At 49.4% G+C, this 21,402-nt stretch overlaps 3 protein-coding genes across 3 annotated transcripts; all 3 read left to right on the top strand.

Moving 5' to 3' along the window:
• Positions 1-874: 874 nt before the first annotated feature.
• T310_2877 (Ubiquitin--protein ligase) lies at positions 875-7,325 on the top strand (the record flags this gene model as incomplete). The annotated part of the gene is made up of 2 exons (XM_013474309.1): positions 875-6,990; positions 7,058-7,325. The coding sequence occupies 2 exons, from the start codon at positions 875-877 to the stop codon at positions 7,323-7,325; spliced, it is 6,384 nt and encodes a 2,127-aa protein (XP_013329763.1).
• A 1,367-nt stretch (positions 7,326-8,692) lies between these two features.
• T310_2876 (uncharacterized protein) lies at positions 8,693-10,512 on the top strand (the record flags this gene model as incomplete). Its single annotated transcript, XM_013474308.1, has 2 exons — positions 8,693-8,904; positions 8,976-10,512. The coding sequence occupies 2 exons, from the start codon at positions 8,693-8,695 to the stop codon at positions 10,510-10,512; spliced, it is 1,749 nt and encodes a 582-aa protein (XP_013329762.1).
• Positions 10,513-18,029: 7,517 nt separating this feature from the next.
• On the top strand, positions 18,030-19,157 carry T310_2875 (uncharacterized protein; the record flags this gene model as incomplete). The annotated part of the gene is made up of 2 exons (XM_013474307.1): positions 18,030-18,808; positions 19,073-19,157. 2 exons carry the CDS (start codon positions 18,030-18,032, stop codon positions 19,155-19,157), a joined length of 864 nt encoding a protein of 287 aa, XP_013329761.1.
• Between the last annotated feature and the right edge of the window lie 2,245 nt (positions 19,158-21,402).

Raw genomic sequence — 21,402 nt, 5'->3', positions numbered from 1 at the left:
CGTCACAAGTACATCCAGAAGCCGGAGGAAGAAGAGGAGTAAACGCGACGCAATTGGTCTCGAATTGCGCTCGTTGGTGGTTTGATGGGGAAAAAAAGAACAATTCCGTGTATCTTATGTGATTCCCTTCGGGGTGGACAAATCAATAGAATTTCCGCCATTTCATTGAATCTATTACCGTTCCAAGCATTGATCTCATTATTACTATTTATCCTAGCGCACAGAGAATTCAATCGTAGCTCTAGAAACGAATGCCAGTAGCCCTGTGTTGGCGTGCGTGCCTACTGATTGGGCGGTGGCGGAGACTCGACAGCATTTCTGCAGGCCGGGTGGCGCTAGCAAGAGAGCTCTGCCCAGCTCGACTATGTCATAGCGAGAACACTCGCCTGCAGCACCGCACCTCCACCTCGAATTTCTTCCACGCTCCTCCCTGACACTGCGGGCAATCTTCTTGCCTTTTCGTCCCAGAAATTAGCCAGTAGCATTGGTTGCCGCTGAGAGAGCTTCGCATCGAGTTTTCTCCTTTTCTTTTCCGCGACTCTTGTTGCACCTGAGAGCGCTTCGCTGCGTATCTCCAAACCTCCCCTCCCCGAGTCCCACCATCGCCTCGCGTATGCGTTACTAATACCTTATCGCATGGATCACCTACCAACACTGACTCTTGCCACAGTTCCATTGTTGATAGCTTGAAAAATACAAAAATCCGCCGACTCCTGATAATCGTCAGTCGAATATCGGTCCTGCTTACCTGCTTCCTCAACTGCCGAAACTACCCCCCCCCCCGGGCCTATCACCCCTCATCGCAGCAGACGACTTTTTCTAATTGCATCCACCACGCATGGGTTCCCCGAAATAAGACATAGCGTCTCACACCATGCTCACGGAATGTGAGAAGCGACTCGGCGAAGGCCTTCTGCGCCTGCCGGCGAAGCACAACTACCGCTACGGTCCCGAAGCGGAGCGGGATCTGCTGGAACTGCTATTCCTCTCTCTCGCGGGACATGATACCGAACGCCTGCAGCTCCTGTTCCCAGATGGACCGCCGACCGACGGACGATGGAAGCTAGCGGAGGCGCAGGGGGCCAAGGAAGGTGCAGAATACAGCGAAGCTGCCCGAGGGAAGAGGTGCGGGCACATCTTTCGGGCCGGAGAAGGGACATACCGCTGCCTTACCTGCGCCGCGGATGACACGTGCGTTCTGTGCAGTCGCTGCTTCGACGCCTCGGATCACACTGGTCACCAGTACCAGATCTCGCTATCGTCTGGTAACTGTGGATGCTGTGACTGCGGTGATGAAGAGGCATGGCGGGTGCCCCTGTGCTGTGCAATTCATACCGATAAAGGCGACACGAAAGGGAAAGAGCGTGAAAAAGCCCCGTTGCCGCAAGAATGGGTGGATGATATCAGGACAACAATTTCGAGAGCGCTTGATTACTTCTGCGATGTTATCTCGTGTTCACCGGAGCAGCTGAGGCTGCCCAAGACGGAAGAAGGAATCCGGCACGATGAGGAGGCATCACGACTACATTCAGGGTGGTATGGCGAGGGCGACAAGCCGGAAGAGGAGCCGGAGTTTGCTCTCGCACTTTGGAACGATGAGAAGCATACCATTCGTGATGTAGCTCACCAGGTTACACGGGCGTGTAGGGAACGAGACAGCTTCGGCTATGCCAAAGCACACGAGACGAACGATATCGGCAGAAGTGTGGTCAAGTATTCCAAGGATCTGGGAAGACTACTACAAGTGTCCAAGACCATTGAACAGATCAAAGTCACGGTGACAATACGCTCTTCCCGAGATACCTTCAGGGAGCAGATGTGCGGGACGATTGTTGAGTGGCTTGCCGATATTGCCGGCTGCAGCTTCGGTGACGACAATGAGATCCTGCGCCTTGTCGTCTGTGAGGAGCTTCTACGACCTTGGCGGCGGGGCAGTGGCGCGTACAATGCGGATATCGGAATGAGGGGCATTGACGACCATGAGAGGACCGACCATGGGCCTTATCGAGCAATTACATTGACAGTGTCGCCTCAAGGTCAGGTTGTTCTAGCTTCAGAGGAGGATGAGGAAGTCGAGGAAAATGGTGAGGAGCAAGGCCAGAATGGAGAGGAAGAAGAGGAGTACGTCGAAGGACATGAGGAGGAAGAAGAGGAAGAATATGATGAAATGGAAATTGACCTGGACCGGCTTCGAGAGGAAGTCGAAAACGACCAGCAGGGCGACATGGAAATGGGCAACGCAGATGATGAACTCGAGGTCGCTGAGGCGACCCTGGCTGGATATCCTCCTCCACCGCCGCCACCTCCTCCACGCCAAGGTGATGGTACGCAAGGGCCAGCTGAGGAATCTGAATCTGGAGACAGAACGCCTCAGCCCGAAACGTCACATGTCAAAATCCCCAGGACTCCCACAATCTCCGTCAAGCCTCCGCCTGCGAAGACCCCAAGTCATTGGCAGGCTCGGTCAGCCATTCCCCCACAAGGAGACGTCCCTCCCTATGAAGATCTCAGCCAGCGCACTCGCTTAGACTGGATGATCCTGTTCGATCTCCGATTGTGGAAAAAGGCTAGGACAGATCTTCGAGACCTGTATATCAGCACTGTGGTCAATGTCCCTCAGTTTAAGCGGATCCTGGGTCTGCGTTTGTCGGCGCTCTACACTGCTCTGGCCCAATTGTATCTGATTGCCGATCGAGAACCGGATCATTCGATCGTCAATCTCTCTTTGCAGCTCCTCACGACTCCATCCATCACGGAGGAAATTGTTCAACGGGGAAATTTCCTCACCAAAGTCATGGCTATCCTCTACACCTTCCTCACTACTCGGCAAGTCGGCGAGCCTCATGAAGTGAACCCAACGGCAACCCTGGCCTTCGACGCTGGGTCGGTGACCAATCGACGTCTCTATCACTTCTTCCTCGACCTGCGGTATCTGTTGCAATCCGAGTATGTGCAGAAGCGCATTCGCAATGAAGACCAGTATCTGTTGCAATTCCTTGATCTCGTGAAGCTACCGCAGGGAATCTGTCCCAACGTGCGCGCAGTCGGCGAACATGTAGAATACGAGACAGATGCGTGGATCAGCGCTTCTATCCTGATGAGGGAAATCAACCGGCTCTGCCGTCAGTTCTGTGAAGCATTTCGCCATCCGGAGGCCGCTGGCGAGAATCTTATACGTGCAATCAAGGCCGCTGCCATCTCGGCCATTGTCCACTCGACCGGCGTGGAGAGAAAGCGATTCGACCAAGCCGAAATTAAAGAATACGTTCGCTTCAAGTTACTGCCGTGCTTCGATTTTGAGGTCCAGCCCTCAGGACAGATTCCACGTCACCGCGTGGTGGACTTTGTTGTTGAAAAGGGCTCGATCAGTTTCCATCACGCCCTTCATTACACGCTTTCATGGCTGCTCGAATGTGGCAGGGGAATGAGCAGCGAAATGATGCGAGACATCTTGCTGCAGGCCGCTCAGGTGGCCAATGACAAGCATGTCCATGATAGACACCTGAGCAACGAAGATCTCCTCCTAACGATGTTTGACTACCCGCTCAGGGTGTGTGCTTGGCTCGCCCAGATGAAGGCCGGTATGTGGGTACGCAACGGTCTCAGCCTTCGCCATCAGATGTCACAATACCGGGGGGTGTCATCTCGCGACTTTGCATACTATCGCGATATCTTCCTGCTCCAGACTGCTCTGGTGACGTGCGATCCAAGCAGGGTTCTTGCATCAATTGCCGACCGATTTGGTATGGTGGACTGGATGTGTAGAGGTTACATCCCTCGTTCCGGCTACGAAGATTCGCAGATTGTGGATGTCGCGGAGGAATTTGTCCATCTGCTGATCATCTTGATTACCGATCGGACATCTCTGATACCGATTGATGATGACGCGAGCCTCACGCGTGAGAATATCAGCCGAGACATCGCGCACGTCCTATGCTTCAAGCCACTCTCCTTCTCAGACTTGTCAACCCGTCTCAGCGACAAGCTGCTCGAGACTGACATTTTCCAAGATGTCCTAGAGGAAGTGGCCACCTTCCGTCCACCTGAAGGCTTAAATGACACGGGTACTTTTGAACTGAAGTCCGACTACATCGATCTTGTGGATCCCTACAGTGCCCACTACAACAAGAATCAACGAGATGAGGCGGAGAGTATTTACCGGAACTGGGTGGCCAAGAAGACCGGGAAAAAGGCATCTGATATTGTTTTCGAGCCTAAGCTTCGGCCGATTACGAGCGGCGCGTTTGCACGGCTATCAGAGTTTACGAGAACGCCGCTGTTCGCTCAGATTGTCCATCAGTGTCTCGACTACGCACTGTGCTGCAAGGATTGCACACCACAGATTCCTGTTACCCGCGTGGAGACCTTCCTTCAAATCGTGCTTCACTTGATCCTCGTTGCTACAATCGAGGATGATACCGACGAGGATGACATGGAAGACAAATCGTCTCATTCATTTATATCACACGCGCTGTCGAAGTCCAGGACCACACAGGCTGGGAATCTGACAATTATCGGTCTCCTGGAAAAGATTTCCACCATGAGCGAGTACGAGTCCTGCAGCGCGAAGATCATGCATATCCTCAAGAGGATGTGGCAGAAGCGGCCCAACACATATGCATCCGCAACTGCTACTCTGAAATTCCCGTATGAGAGGCTTGATACCGGTTCCCCCGCAAGCAATGCGGGGGCAGAACAGGAACTCAAGAAGAAGCAAGCATTGGACCGACAAGCGCGAGTGATGGCCCAGTTCCAGCAACAGCAGCAGAATTTCCTGAATAGCCAGGGAAATATCGACTGGGGAGATGAAGACTTTAGCGACCTTGAGTCTGAAGAACAAGGTGAAGCTGAAACCAAGCTCTGGAAGTATCCCAGCGGAACATGTATCCTGTGCCAGGAAGAGACCAATGACTCGAGACTCTACGGCACATTTGCCTTGGTACAGGACAGCGGCATCCTGCGCCAGACTGATATCCGTGACCGCGACTGGATTAGGGAGGTTCTCAAAACGCCTTCAAGCTTGGATCGATCTGCTGAGCATCTTCGACCGTTCGGTGTGGCGGGAGAGAACCGCACCATGGTTCGAAAACTCGACTCCTCGGGCGGTGAAGTGCTCACTGAGAAGATTGGTCTGAGCAAAGGCTTCTCATCTAAGAACACAGTTCGTGGACCTGTTACCACGGGATGCGGGCATATTATGCATTATTCGTGCTTTGAGGTCTATTACAATGCAACGCAGAGGCGTCATACCCAACAAGTCGCACGCAATCACCCGGAGCGTTTGTCTCTCAAAGAGTTCGTCTGTCCTCTTTGCAAAGCTCTGGGGAATGCCTTTTTGCCCATCATCTGGAAGGGCAAGGAAGAGTCGTACCCGGGTGTCTTGAACACGGAGCAATCTTTTGACCACTTCATCGATGTTGGCGTGAAAGATACCTTGTCTCAATCACCCAACTATCCGCTGATCATGGATATGGACACGGTCCAAGCGCCTGCATACCGGGAGGTCTTCCTCGAGTATCTCACGAAGACACTAGTTCCGTCTCTGTCATCGAAGATTGAGCAGCTGATGGTATCGGTCTCTCCGCCGCCGTCCCATCAATTCCTCCCCACCGCGAGAATGCCCATGCCCGGGTTCTTCCCTTCTGCAGAGGAAATCAATCCGACCAGTCCGCTTCAACAAGGGCCCGCAGCTGCAGAGTCGCCAGTCGCTGAACTGGTCCAAATCTACCGGAGATTGAAGAAGACACTTCGTGTGAATCTGATTCAATCCCAGTTCCCTCATACGCCTGAGGCTAACAATGGCGACGAACTGATCTTCACTGACGCCCTGATACGGAGCTTCGGGTACAGCATTTCCGCCGTCGAGATCGCTCAGCGGGGCGTTGAATCCGATCCTGGTGCCACCCTCCTAGACAAGATCCCGCAGCTGACACTGACACATCTTCGTGTCCTCGCGGAGACTGCGTACTCTTATGCCGCAGTCGCTGGCATATCTAATGGTAACGGCAAGAACCGTGCGCTTCAGGAGTTTCAAGAGATGCATCGCCAGAAGCTGTGTCAGTTATTCGTTGGTCACCCTTGTATGAAGGGGACGGCGCTGCTGGATGATGTCCGCAATATCGAGCCCTTGCTCGGGATGGACATATTTGTGTTCCTCGCCGAATGCTCCCTCTCGCTGTTACCTGTTCTCAACATCGAAATCCGGCACTTGATCCAAATGTGCTATGTCGCGGAGATTCTCAAGGTTGCTGTGACGTTTATTCTGTGGCCTCTCGCGTTGAAGGAGGAACTGGCCGAGCATGACGATGAGGAGTATCTACGAGCAGAGTCGGCAGAGGAAAAATACACGGTCACTAGGCACTTTTTCGACACTGTTGTGGCGGAACTGAAATCCAACTCCGTCGGACGGGCCCTGGGGTCTTCGTATCCTGCAGAGAGTGGGTACGTAAAGGACGGCGAAGACTCGGCCACTCCGAGCGTTGTGATGGCTTTGCGACGGCTCATCTCCAGATATGCATTGACATTCCTCCGCAAGACGGTGATTCTCCTGCATGTGCAGCATGGCGTTGACTTCCCGACCTCCGGTCTCGGGGACGAGAACATGTCGGAGTTGGATCGCCTCACCAAGGTCCTTCAGCTGCCGACTCTTGACGAGATCTTTGCTTCCTTCTCGCCTGCCCGAAGCAGCTCCAACCCGTGGGACTATGTCGTTTCTGGATGGATTTTCCACTGGAACGCGTCGCGCTCAGGAATCCGCTTAGACGACCACCGGCTCTGGCCCAGCCTGTCTCATCCGGCCATCTTCGAGCTGATCGGTCTGCCCAAGTACTACGATCAGCTGATCGAGGAAGCCAACCGGAGACGGTGCCCGAACTCGAAGAAGGAATTGAGTGACCCCAGCATCTGTTTGTTCTGTGGGGATATTTTCTGCTCGCAAGCGGTATGCTGCATGGACAAGAAGCTGGGTGGATGCAACCAGCATCTCAAGAAGTAAGTGTCTAATCGTTGTTTCGTTCTCTGTTCTCTGGGTCCGATTACTAATTCTGATGAAAATCAGGTGTGGTAAGAATGTCGGGTTGTTTATCAACATCCGGAAATGCGCCGTCCTTTATCTTCACAACCACAACGGTTCCTGGCATTTTGCGCCGTATCTCGACCGTCACGGAGAAGTTGACCCTGGCCTTCGCCGGAACCGTCAGCTCATTCTCAACCAGAAGCGGTATGACAAGCTGCTCCGTGACGTCTGGCTGTCACACAGCATCCCTGCGACGATCAGCAGGAAGCTAGAAGCTGATATAAACAATGGGGGGTGGGAAACTATTTAAAAAGAAAAAACTTAAGACAGGTGGATCGTACGGTCTCGATCGATTCTCTCATGATGTTTGATTGATGTTGATGTTCATCACGAAGTGTGCGGTCGGTTTTCATGTCATTAATTATATCCTAGCATGCCCTCATCTCTTGCATCGAAATTTTTTTTCTTCCTTTTTTGAGTTCTTTTTTGGAAAATTGACCGTCCTCCTCCTCTTGCATTCAATTTATGTTAACTAGGAAATGATAAGATGACATTCAGTCAGTCAGACTGTCGGATTAGCCACGCAGAGTGAGTTTTGTTTGTGTTTGATTCGAGTTGATTTTCTTTGTGGAATATTTGTTTAGTACGAATGTATGAATATATATACGTGTGTTTGTGTGTGTGTGTGTTGTGTTCTTGTATATAGTGGAAATTGATCCAAGGTTCCATATTAATTGTCCTAGGCAGCAGTAGCGGTAGTAGTGATCTAAGAACTCGTATAGTAGTATATCTACCGAGACAACGAAAGAGAGATGCAATATGGAAGATGCCCATTCCCAGGAGGAGCCCTTCTCATCTTCCCCACACACAGTTCCTTTTTTTTATATCTCTAATCATCACTCACTGTTCAGTCATGTCATAACAAGGAGTTCCAGAAAGCGGTCTATTCAGTCATCTATCTATCTCATCATCTGGGTGGACAGATTAGATCTCTAACCTTAAGGTTAATGATATTTTTTGGCCCAAGAGGTATTCTGACAGCTTTGCTAGTCGTAGTATCCTTCGATAGATTGATAATTCATGGCTTGTGACTAATAACTACAGTGCTGGGTTAGTTGCCCTCTTAGCTAGGGATGTTGGGAGAGATATATAAAATAGGTAGATAGTAGGTGTGTGCTGTGTATGCATACACTGCTTATTGCAGCAATTCACGTATGTATTCAAGTATCTTTTTTTTTGAAAAATAATTTTCATATAAATGTTCTTAGTTAAAGATTACATCGAGGCGCTTTATTTAAAGAAATTTGTCACAGTTTCTTGTCTGGTATTCTGAATGAATCTTGATAGTATCGCCAGGTACAGAGTCCGTGGGGATGAGCATCCCCGCCACCGCTTTCCCTTTCGGGAATAACAGGCAGGACATTTTGCCATCGCAGCAGGGCAGTCAGTCAGTCTACTGAATTAATTGATTATTGACTATCATTTCTGCGACATGACCAGTTCCAGTTCTTATTTATTGATGACTGACTGACTGACTGACTGACTATTACAGACAGTCATTCTGTTCATTCCACCTTGTTGATTAATTAACTCTTCGTCTGCTGGCTGCCGAGTCCGTCCGTCCGTCCCGCGTGTGCACGCAAAGTGCACCTCTTCTTTTCTTCTGACGTCTACATCATGAACAACGAACAGTTCCGGCGGCTGGTGCTCGATAACCCGTCGTCGTTATCGAAGACAGCGAGCAGCAGCGGTACGGATGGCTCTTCTTTGCAGCGACGACAGAATGACTCGGACTCGAGTGGTGGCACCGGCACTGGCGGCGCCAGTCGCCCTCCTCCTCTGGCTGCGGCTTTGGGATCGCGCATGCGGCCTAGTATACCTATGACACCGTACGTTTTGCTATTTTGCTATTTCCTATCGTTATTGTGGAGACATGGATTGCTAACTGTGACTGTAACAGTCGCTCCGTCAAGGGTGTCGATTTCGCGCGTCAACTCGCGGAGCACCGTCGCGAATCGCAGCAACCGCCGACGAAGAAATTCAAGTCATCGGCTGCGCCGAAAGGGACACAGCTGGCGAGCGGATATCAGGATCGAACGGAACTGAGGAGACAGCTGGAACAGCACGAGGGCGCGGATGGCGACGGGATAGACGATAAAGAAAAGCGGGTGAGGGCGCTGGAGGAAATGGTGAAACTGGGCCAGATCGACCAGGCGACCTTTGAGAAGCTACGGAGAGAAATTGGCGTTGGGGGCGATATCAACAGCACGCATCTGGTCAAGGGGCTGGATTGGGACCTTCTCAGGCGGGTGAAGGCTGGTGAAGATGTTACGAAACCGGCTGAGAAACCGCCGGCTGAAAGCGAGGTGGCTCCTGCGACGGTTGACGATGTGGACGAGGAGCTGGATCGTATCCTGGAAGAGAAAGCGAAAGATATTCAACCTGCGGCACCAAAGGAGAAGGTCAAGAAGGGTAACATGGCACCTCCACCTCAGCCGTCTGCGTCTGAACCAGGGAAGAAAATGTCGAGAGACGAGATATTGCGCCAGTTGAAAGCGAGTAGAGCTGCCGCAGCAGCAGAAGCGACTGCACAGGCTCCTGCACAACCGTCTGAATCCAGCCTAGGGTCAAAGTTCAAGAAGATTGGCGATAACAAGGGCGAGAAGAAGCGCTGGATCGAGCAAGATGCGAGCGGCCGGCGGAAAGAAGTATTGATTACGACAGGTCCAGATGGGAAGACGAAGAGAAAAGTCAGGTGGCTGGACAAACCGGGGCCGGAGACTGATAGCAAGGAGACTGATAGCAACGGCCTCTTGGTACCCGACAAGAACGCGAAGCCCTTGGGGATGGAGGTCCCGGCGCGTGTCGCGGCGAAAGCTGGCACTGATGCACCAGAGCCTGAGGACGAGGACATATTCGAAGGAGTTGGGACTGACTACAACCCGCTCGCCGATCTTGGTGGGGATGACTCTTCTTCCGAGTCCGAGAAGGAGGAGGGTGAGCGTGCAGCAGCAACAGCAGCGCCTGAACGCAAATCAGATGTCGATATCGACAAAGAAAAGGCTGCTCCACAGCCGTCCAAACCTCGCAATTACTTCTCTACATCCACCAGCGCTGCTACAGAAGAGGTGGAACCTATCGATCGTGCCAACCCACTAACCAACGATCCTACCGTCCTGGCAGCATTGAAACGCGCAGCTGCGCTGCGCCAAGCATCGCCTTCTGCTGAAGCCAAAGAAGGCGAGGAAGACGTCGATCCGGAGATCCTTGCTCGACGGAAGAAGTTCCTCGAAGAGGCTCGCCGGCGGGAAGAGCTGGACTCGTACGACATCGATTATGGATTCGGCAGCAGCCGTATCGAGGATGACGAAGATGAAGAAGTCTATGGTGGACGTGGCGGTAAGAGGAAACGTGGGAAGAAGAGAAAGGGCGACAAGGACAGCGCGGCAGATGTCCTGCGGGTTCTTGAGGCGAGACGGCAGCAGGGTTCTAGTTGATATCGCTGCTGTACTTTACATAATCAGGAATACTACTGAGTTGTTTGAGACCGGTCTTGGTAGGATTTATTCTACCTTTCGATTAATATTGTAACGATCCATATTCAGCGATCTATATTTCAACATGTATACAGAGTACTTGAGGGACTAGCCTTGATTGCCGGGGGTGCCACTGAATTTCCCCAAAAGGGATAGTGTTCCTGCAGCTGGCGCTAGTCCAAAAGAAGCTAGGTTGATCTCCCCGATCGTCACTTCCTTTCTTGGAAGGAACTGCTGAGAGAGTCTCTCCGTACTTTCCTTTCGACATTCACCGTCCAGCTGGCGTGAACAGGTTGTCGGATCCAGAATAAAACTCTGAATCGAATTTTATCCACCAGTTCAATCACTCGCTTCTACCTAAGAAAGTCTTTACTACTCCTATCTCATTTGAAAATCTTCAGCCTCTGATATGGCATCATCTGATATAAGGCTACCTTTGCACCCTCCAGTCCATGAACAAGATCCAGGAGCAGAGTTTCGAGACCCGAAGCGCATCAGATTGATCGAAGAGTTTGAGAATTCTCTGAAGGAATGCTTAGACGATACAAGGATCCCATGCACCGCTTGGGCATTTCTTTGGTTGTGCGACGTGGACAAGCTTGAAGAGCATCTACAGGGACCTGACGTGTTTTACTTTTACTCGCCCCTTCATGCTGTCGATAGCGTTGGACGACCTGTTGAATTGTGTATGTTTTCTTGCTCCCCATTATTTATCGAGTTGAAGTAATAACTGTAAGAGATCTTGTAGGTCCATCCCAGACTTACGACAAACGTTGCTTATGAATTCTAGTGCATTCAGCGAGACGAAGCAAAGTGCGTCGTAACGAGAATGGGAGGCCCATGAGCGTCGCACACATTTATCCATCTTCAATGAGAGACATTACTCCAAAGGGCGTCTTCTGGGTGATGCTGGACCAATTCTGGTCCAAAAGTCGTATCGATGAATGGAAGACAGCCATTTTTACTGAACAGAGAACAGAAGTTTGCCAGAACTTGATTCCATTGACCTCGACTGTCCATGACCTCTGGAGATCCGCTTTTTTTTGCGTTGAAACCCTTGGAACTGTCTTGTGATAGAAAGTCCCTGAATGTGCAATTCTTCTGGCTGCGTCGATATAAGAGGGTTAAATGGGGAGTTTTTCCATCGGTGAAACCTTCTTTCCCGGGCGGCCTCGATGGATTGCCAGAGGACATTAGGTTATGGAATTGCGAAAGCATGACACCAATACGTTCTGGAGACGTTATTACACTCCATACCGAAGATCCTGATAGTCATCCACTCCCGAGTTTTGCGTTACTGGAGATGCAATGGGTTTTGCACCGTACTGCAGCTCTGAGCGGGGATGTCTACGACGACGAATTCGATGATGATGGCATCATAGAGTGTGACTGGACAGACGAAGACGGTTCTTTTCAGTGGTGGACAAATCGCTAAATCTGACTCGATAGGAACGCGATTGGATTCATACCTCCTTCGCGTCTATGTCTCGCCTCGAAAAGTGGTTCTCATGTGCTTGACAAAAAGACGGAAGATGATCAGGCGGTAGGAGAGGAGGAGTGAGTGCAAACCTCCGGCGGACTCTCTCGGCTTAAGTCTTGATCTATTTGGCTGGCGATATGGGAGTTCTGTGTGTTTTTCCTTTTTTGATTTGCTGCTATCATAATTCTGTACCATTATCGACAATCTTTGACCTCCCGGATACTTTATGATCAGGCATTTGCATACAGCACATTGTACGATATCTACCTAATGACGTAATGACCAGTCCGGAGTAGACAGGACAACACGAAGACTTTCTTATTCTTTAGACTTTCTATACTAAGTGGTCCTCACGATGGCACTTTTTCTTAACGGATAAAATAGTTCTATTCCGTGCCTTTCCTTCCGTGGCCGTGTTTAACTCCGTAACTCGACGATAAGAGATCCCCGCATCCCCGCCCCGCGGGCATGGCAGTGGAGCGGAGCGGAACGGAGCGTTATCGATAAAAGGAGTAAATACATACAATTGCTTGGCATCAAATAAGCACATACCAAACGCATCGTGTTTACGATTGCTCAAACTCTTAGAAGAAGGCGCAAAATCTCTTGTACAGTAGAGCGAAGACATACAAGAAAGAGTCCAAGTTTACTCTGCTAGACGCTGTGCGAGAGATGTCGCGTAGGCAGACATGACTTCCCTCCTCGACCATTCACTGAGCCCTGGAGGACCAATGAATCACTTCGCAATACTGCAGTACTGCCTGGATTCACTGCGCAGGATCACGCGCCTGTCGTCCAATCATCCTCCAGGATCAGGGTTGATATTCACTGCTGTCGCTGAGGATCAACCCTCCTCGAGATCACCTCGCTTAGGTTTAGTCTGCCTTCCAAAGGTATAAATACCCCCCTGACCCCCGTTGCTCTGCTGAATTTTTCTTTCTTTTAAAATATTTCTCTCAAGACCAGACCAGACCAAACCAAACCAACTCATCTTTCTCCTGTCTTTACCAACTCACCCTTTCTTCAACGTTCAAGTCCCCATACCACCCACCTTTCACCTCAACAAGTCTTCTTTCATGACATCACCATCCACCCACACATCCACGACTCAGTCAGTCAGGCTTCGATGCTGACTAGACAGTTTGCTGTCATAACTGAATTCAGGTAAGAACCCGGAGCACCCCTCTCAGGTTTGCAACGATGAAGTGACATGCCCAACCAACCAACGTCTTGCGGGGCTCCCCCAACTTGAACACTCTTTTTTTTTGTGCACGCAAGACACTCACGGTACTGGCCATGTCATGGAGTTGCTAGATTTCCTGTCTCAGGATCGCCTTTGAGCTTGCACAGCTGGGTGGAAGAGCTTGCCAGTACGTGAGTGCTGAGAGCAGACGCTGGGGGGTCGTCTGTCGGTTAGGTCGAACGAGTGAACAAACAAACGAACGATCGACTCGAGTCGAGTATCGCCATCACCGTCGTCTCGTCACAGTCGTCACCTTCGTTGTTGTCATTGTCGCCGTCGTCGTCCACTTCCCTTCCTCCTCGCCGTTCCACCGTCGTCCACGTCGTCCGTCGATCAATACCGTGATGTCTTTCTTGATACTCGTTGGTTGTTGACACACAGGTCATAGTCGAGTGGTACAGGACATAATGGGTGATATGTCATATACTTGGGTCAATCAACAATCAATATACATATATCATACCATCTATTATTCTTTAATGTCTCTTCGCAGTGCTTTACATATCCTAGCGTAAGTAAGTAAAGACCTGTAGCATGACCAGTAGTACTATAATGCAAGAGGTACTGTTGTGTAGTTATGTGTAGCCTTGCCGGCCTGCGGCCAGATACTCCTTCCAGTAACCTTGAAGCCATCCCGTCCCGTCGAGTCATTACATCACTATAGTCATCACAATCAGACCAAACCGCGGTAGACAAGACTGGTAGGTAGGAACATGTATGTACCTGACTTGTACCTGATTATTTGACTCTATTCCCGGGAAAAACTTTTCGGTGCCTAGGTGTCTGTATAGGATACTATCGAAGAGAGAGAACGCAGAGCGATCTCATAACGTTTGGACGTTTCCATCTTCTCTTCTTGATCTTTTCTAGCCATCTTTTTTTTTCTTTTCGTTCGTGTAAGATAGGAATCGTAGTATCTAGACAGTCATTACGTGTAGTTTGCCTCGGCATGAAGATGATGACCATGATGATGATGATGATGAATTCATACCCGTTATAGCTGAGTCGGTATTCAGGATGTTCGCGTCCAAACTCCCCCAATATTCTATAGAAAGTCTATAGAATGCAGAAAATAGTAATTACAGAGGATTATGGTGTTGAGTGCATAATAATCATCACCACTTTCTTTCTCATGTACTATCACCAGTCTCCCCATTAGTATATCCCCTAGATTCGAATCCCTTATCTGCATATCCTATACCTCCCCTAGTAGTAGGAGCCACGCCATGCAATCTATGTGTTCTCTGCTAGAGAACCCTTCGTGACCGATATCTTACTCTATTTTTATAGTCAGTATCTTAACTTATTGCCATCCTTGCTATAGGGCTTCCCTGTTGCTCTCTCTACTCTAGTTCCACCTCTACACTAGCCTAGGAGAGTAGTCTATAGCATAAAGTCTGCAACGTACAATATCACCTTGGGACTGATACCAGAGTATCGTATCATAGTCTATCCCATCCAGTTCTTGTTTTTAATGCTAGTAGAGATCTGCTAATACGTTCCACCCAGGAGCACATATTTTTGGGGTCTGAGGGAGACCCTAAACACACCCGCAGTACTCTGTAGTAATTGCTGTAATCGCTATCTGTTTTACCCTGATTTTGAATAGGAAGTACTCTAGTTGAGGGAGATCCTGCCAGTCCAAAGCTGTCTAAGGAGAGCTGTACGCCTTGGTCATATCTTTTATTTATACGCTTGGAGCAACGCTGTAAGTCGCTTGGTAGGGCCACTAATTAATAGTATAGTGGTCTTCCCTTCCATAGCTTTATTTACTCCGTAGGCTTCCTTGATGCGTTTCCTAGTTGCTGCTTTTTTTACTGGCTTGCTTCGACGAACACTGATGAACACTGTCTAGAGGAAGGAGTTAGTCTCAGGCGGTAGTTAAATGGATATCTCCCATGAACGATGAAACCAAGTAAATAAATAACCGCGACAAAAGAAGGAGATTCTACCTAATTTTTGGTTCAAAACCAGCTAGCTGATTTTATCATATTTTTTTTTCCCAATTTTATCGTTATCTCTTCGTGTCATGCTAGAAGTTCTAGTCTTTTTAGTCAAAATTCAGTAGTCATTTGTGGTCTGCATCGATGGGTAAATCTCGTTTTGCTAGTCATCCGCTCTAGCAGCTGTTCCCCGAAAGTTCTAATATAATATAATGCATAGTCAGCAGCAGTATAACAAAGTGAGTCTTGCTGAATGCTTGCTGATAATAAGGAGCTTGTCCAGGTTTGAGAACGAGAACGAGAACGTCTATCTGTCGTCTTTTTTTTCCCTCCTTGTTTTGTGTCATCTAAGTGCATCCCCTCTAGTATAGCCCCAGGTGTCTTCCGCATCTCTGCAGTTTTCACGACTCGTCCTTCATGCTCGACGGGTAAGTCATGTCGTGTCATACGCGATTTTATTTATATCCAAGACAAGACGAGGCTTCTCGAGTACACTCATCGCTGGTACATACGATTTCTGGGCTCCTGTCATTTATTTATTCATTTATTTTACCTCCAGACTGACTGTTATCTACCTAGTCAGCGTCTACACTCTTTACAATCGGTCGAATTTTACTCATCTCCTCCTCTCATCTCGTGGGATTGATAGCTCGTGATTTTGCCACCGGCCGTAGGCACCAACATGACCGCTGTCAACGCGTCATCGATGCGCGGGGATGCTCGAAGGGACTTTGTTGCAATAACTCCACGAAAGTCACAGTCTAGGATGTGCTTGGTGTGTTTTCCTTGTCTAGAGCAGAATCTCTTTTCGATAATTTCTTGACAGATGGTGATGAGGAATTTCGCGGTATATATACAGGTGGTTTCCATCTATGCAGCTGTCATCCCTGCGACAAGTTTCAATATATCTATATCTATTTTACATCGTCGAGAAGGCAGATATTCACTCCTCTCCTGAACGAACGGAAAAATAGATGGTTATATATAGTACGTGGATAGTACCTACCTACTATCGAATAATTAGTGGGTCAGGAGATGAGATGTGATGATAATTTTTGGATTGTCCCTACTCCGTACACATTCCATAGTCCTGTTGAAAAGGGAGAAGGTGGCTGACAGTTTGATGTAGCTATATTCAGGTCATTCTAGAAAGAGTTCTCCAGTGGAGAAATAGACAAGGTCGAGACCTGTGCTAATAAACAAGCTCTCCTGACTATATCCCAGTAGTACGGAGTACTATTCTTATTTTTCAGGTGAAACATCTACCAGATTAAATGCCTGAGGCATCAATCCTATTCAGGGCTGTCTTATTTTTTCCTCAGGATAATTCTTGACTAGCCAGTCTCGGAGCGGCTAATCCGACCCGGCGAATCGGGATCGAACTATTCGCAGCGATCCACGTAGGCGCCGTCGTCATCATGCTGAAGACAGAATAATCACGGGCAGTATTTTTCCGATTATGAGCTGTCTCACTGGGTAAAAATTCGCCTAGATGATGCTGAAACATCCCGACAGCCACGAGGCTGCGGTAGGCGTGAATTTATGGAGTCCCAATACCGCTGGACTCGTGGTGATTGGCCGGAACGGGCTTTGTTTCACCGCGTAATAAAAAAAAATTATTCTAGTTCTCCGTAATCAGGGCAAAAAAGACAGAATATTATTATTATTACTTGTAGTGTCCGGTTCACTCTCTGACGTGTCGCTGCCGGCTGTCAACAGGCTCGCCCGGCGCCACCCAGCAGGAACCCGCGCATCTCCTCGCATGATATCCACCGACAATCCCTACTCGGGACAGAAATGAGCCCAGAGTGATTGTATTTTTCGGGTGTGCTGCCGGTGGCTGGTGCAGTGCCCTTGGATCGCGATCGTGATCAGCAGTCTTGAAGCACGGATTTTGCAGATCTGCTGGAGACATCCAAACACGTCCCATTATTCCATTAATATTAATATGATATTAATACCTATATTCTGCAAGTGATCGATGCTCGGAATATCCGGTTATATGACGGCGATCAGGATGATTTGAGCTGGTGGTGCTGGCCACGCTATTCTTCCTGCAGGAAGAACAGGCTTGACCACTAAGCCAGCGCTAGATCTGGGCAGACGATTGATTCATCAGACGCTTTTCTTCCAGGAACGCCCTCAGCAGCGAATGGGATCCAGCCTGCCAGTCCAGAATGGCCAGAATGCTCTGTCTCCTGCGCTTCCCTTCTCCACCGCATCATCACCGCCAGCTGGGCCGGCCAATGCCGCGCAGCCGCCAGTTTTACGCCAGTTTTACGGCCTGTTTCATCCACGGCCACGATATCCTTCCCCACGATCCAATGAAAAAGGGATGCCGAATGCAACAGCGCTGCTGCTGCTGGTTCCGGGGGCCGTGGCGCTGGCTTCCATGGGCCGCGATCCAGGCACAAACCACTCAGCGCGCAGCGCCACGCATACGTAAGGTATCAAAGGCGCTGCGTTGGATATCATCCAGACCGAGTCTGTGAGCACAGAATGGCTGGCACCCGCCCAGTGGGGATTGTCCGGTCCAGGCCTGGATCTCTCGATCTATAAACGCCCCGTCCTCCCCGGATACTGTTCCCTTCTCCTCTTCCCCTCCACAGTGGCCTCGTATATATATCTTTCTCTTCGATCTGCGACCTACCTGTGCCGTGCACGGTGTCGTTCCTTTCTTCCAACCTACTCATTTCGTTCCTTTTGTTAGAGACCTCCCAGCTGAGCCTGGTTGAGATTCGTCCATTCCTTGTCTCATTCAGCCACGCGCTCGATATCTACACTCGATCCAACGCTCATATCCACCATCAAAATGGTTTCCTTCACCAACCTGGTTGTCTCCGGTCTGATGGCCGCCTCGGCCCTGGCGGCTCCTCACCACGCCCACTCGCACTTGCACGACAAGCGCTCCTCCAGCAAGCGCGGCGCCGCCTACAACGACGTGTCTCTGGTCAAGCTGATCACGGGCTCCTCGTGGGCGTACAACTGGAATTTCGCCGCCGGTGGCTCCATGCCGTCCGGCGTCGAGTACGTGCCCATGCTCTGGGGCACCAAGATGTTCGACGGCTGGGATAACGCGGTGCAGCAGGCCCTGTCGTCGGGCAGCAAGCACATCCTGGGCTTCAACGAGCCCGACATGTCGAGCCAGGCCAACATGTCGCCCAGCGAGGCGGTGCAGTACTACAAGCAGTACATCACGCCGTACGCGGACAAGGCCGAACTGGGCTCGCCGGCCGTGACCAACAGCGGCAGCAGCGGCCAGGGCCTGAGCTGGCTGTCCGAGTTCCTCGACGGCTGCGGCGGCTCGTGCGGACAGAGCTTCATCGCCATCCACTGGTACAACGACGCCAGCCAGGTCGAGGACTTCAAGAACCACGTCAACTCGGCCATCTCGCTGGCGGCCCAGCACGGCATCAACAAGGTCTGGATCACCGAGTTCGGCGCGACGGGCGACGCGGCCTCGCAGGTGTCTTTCCTCGAGCAGGTCCTGCCGTGGCTCGACTCGCAGGAGGCCGTCGAGCGCTACGCCTACTTTATGGTCGCTCAGGGCACGCTGCTGAGCGGTGACGCGCTCAGCCAGATTGGCGAGGCGTACGTCGAGGCCACAACTTCAGCAAACGCAAACGTTTCTTTGAATTGAGATACCACATTCGCTTGCCCTCGTCGTTCACTTCATTCACTTCGATTCGCTTCACTTTACTTTGATTCTTGGTGACCGATTGATTAAAATCACGTCCGATCCTAGTCGTCATCAAGCGCCCATTGAGGGATTCGCAGATCAATTTCTTTCATTCTGAAACTTCGACAAGTTTTACTGTACATATATCGAGAGGGCACTACACACTACATACATAGAGCATGCAACAAGCGAGTTGAATTCTTTTTCTCTGTCATAGTCTACTACGTTTACACGTACTATATCTACCTAACAGAGGAGTAGATCATATACCGACAATTAGATACCCACGATGCGTTCTGTCTATCAACTGTGCTAGTATTTTTTTTCTTCTCTCGGTACTCTGAAATAAAGATTATCGGTGAGCAGCAAGTTCAAATTCAACTCATCAAACAAACCGTGGAGTACACCAGACACAAACCCTGGTCTGGGGATAGAGGAACCTTGGATCATTCATTCCTGTCATCCTCTCAGCTTGTGTGTGGGCTGGTAACTTGCAGGGCTGAACGGACCCACCAAACCAACGCAACCAAACCACGCGAAATCTCGTCTCGTTCCACGGATACAATACAACCTAAAAAATCACGGATACATGGTCAGGCTGGTAGGTATTAATCATACCCAATTAACGATTAAGGAAAGATTCAGAGGGGAATATCCAATGAGAACGAATAAAAAAAATGAAGAGAATGTCCACAATAAAAAAGGGATGGGAGAAGGAATTAGTACCCTGTCAGAAGCATTACAGTAGTATACAGATTTGTGACGATACGATAAGGCTTAATTAAATTAATTAAGCCCTATCTATACGCCATACGCCGGACGGAGTATAGTACCTACTGTAGTTAATTTAATGAATGGGGTTTGTGATCGTCGATCGATCCTACGGTCCTACCTAACCTACCTACCTAACCTACAGTATACTAGCCCCTTGGCTTTAGTACTACTGTACTAGACTGCGAAAGTAGTAGTACAGTATGTTATAAGCTTCTTTTATGAAGTTGGGATCGCCCCCATTCTTCGGATACTACCTTAATTCCTTTCGTTTAAGTACATGCACACTGTACGGAGTACGCGACTAACAATTAGGTTGGTTGGTTTGTTGGTTGTTATCTCCCGAATCAGATCGAATTAATTTTTACTTGGATGCTTTTCCGCCCCCTTGCGTGAGTTGTTACGGAATTACATATAGAGGGCCTTGTGGACAGTACACACACAGAACAGATTCTTCAGATGGTGTCTTATCTGAGATCGAAGAGAAAAAAATAAAAGTTATCTTACCAACAGCAACAACCAACATAGATAGGTACATTACCTACCTGAATTTCCTCAAAGGGGATTGATTATGTTCGTGCTGGGTCAGAATAATTCTCTGCATCGAATCTTATCCATCAGATGAATTCAGTTACAGTTCCATCTCTCGCCTTCTGCTTGCTTGAGCAGCCTTTACCACCACTCCTATCCCATTTAAAATCTAACATGGTATTACCTGATATAGCGCTATCTTTACACCCTCCAGACCATGGACAAGATCCAGGAGCAGTGTTCAGAGACCTGAAGCATATTAAATCGATTTGGTTTATTAGATTAATCGAAGAGTTAAAGAATACTCGGAAAGAATCATTATTAATTAATTAGCAGATCCAAGGATCCCTTATATTATACCGCAGCAGCAGCAGCAATCAGCAACAATTAATTAAAGCGGAAGTGCCAACGAAAAAAAAAAAGACAAACCAGAGAGAGTTACCTCGTAGACAACGCAGGATCAGCAACCCTGTCCTGTCCACCAGCCAGCGAGCCTTGGCAGAGGCAGAGCCTGCGAGGCAGGGCTGGATTCTTCCCCAAGAAATGTGTTTTGTTTCTTGTGCAAGCGAGGATAAATCTCCCCCATCTTTTTTTAAACCTGTTGGTTGCTCATGTTGCTCAACGCTTGTTGATTATTGGCTGTATGCATGCGTGTTATGCATGGTACAACTTCATTAAATGAGCAGCAAGAAGGATGCCTACCTAATACATGTGATATCCGTGGATATATAGTTTGTTGGTACCTTGGTTTGTTACATAACATACCTACCTACATACTTGGCAAGAGAAAAAGCCCAAACCAAAATCATTGGTATAACATGACAGCAGTTCTGCGGGTGTAGTATTTCATTGAACCCCCCTATTCATGATCCATATATCGGGTTTTTTTCTTTGTTGGAGGAGAGCCCGTGCACTGGAGAAACGCTCGACTCGTCCGTTATCCATCGGATGTCCTAACCTAGATGTTGGTAGTATCAGTCAGTCAGTTATTCAGTCTGGGGCCGCTCAAGAATGTGTTTATCCTCTGCGCAAAGTATGCTGATGAATACGATAAGAGCGTTCCGATAAGGATATGAGGATGCAGGATGAAGAGCAAGTCAACTACGAGATATCCCGTTCTTGAAGAGCAAACGCTTCTTGTCTGTTCAGATGCGAAGGGCTATATTTCGAGCCAGGATATGCGGCAGATAGCCTTGAAATTGGC

The sequence above is a fragment of the Rasamsonia emersonii genome, assembly GCF_000968595.1.
Source record: "Rasamsonia emersonii CBS 393.64 chromosome Unknown ctg1118621760041, whole genome shotgun sequence".
In the NCBI taxonomy this organism is placed as follows: Eukaryota; Fungi; Ascomycota; class Eurotiomycetes; order Eurotiales; family Trichocomaceae; genus Rasamsonia; species Rasamsonia emersonii.
Note: the sequence above shows the minus strand (reverse complement) of the source record. Positions and strands in the feature narration are given on the sequence as shown.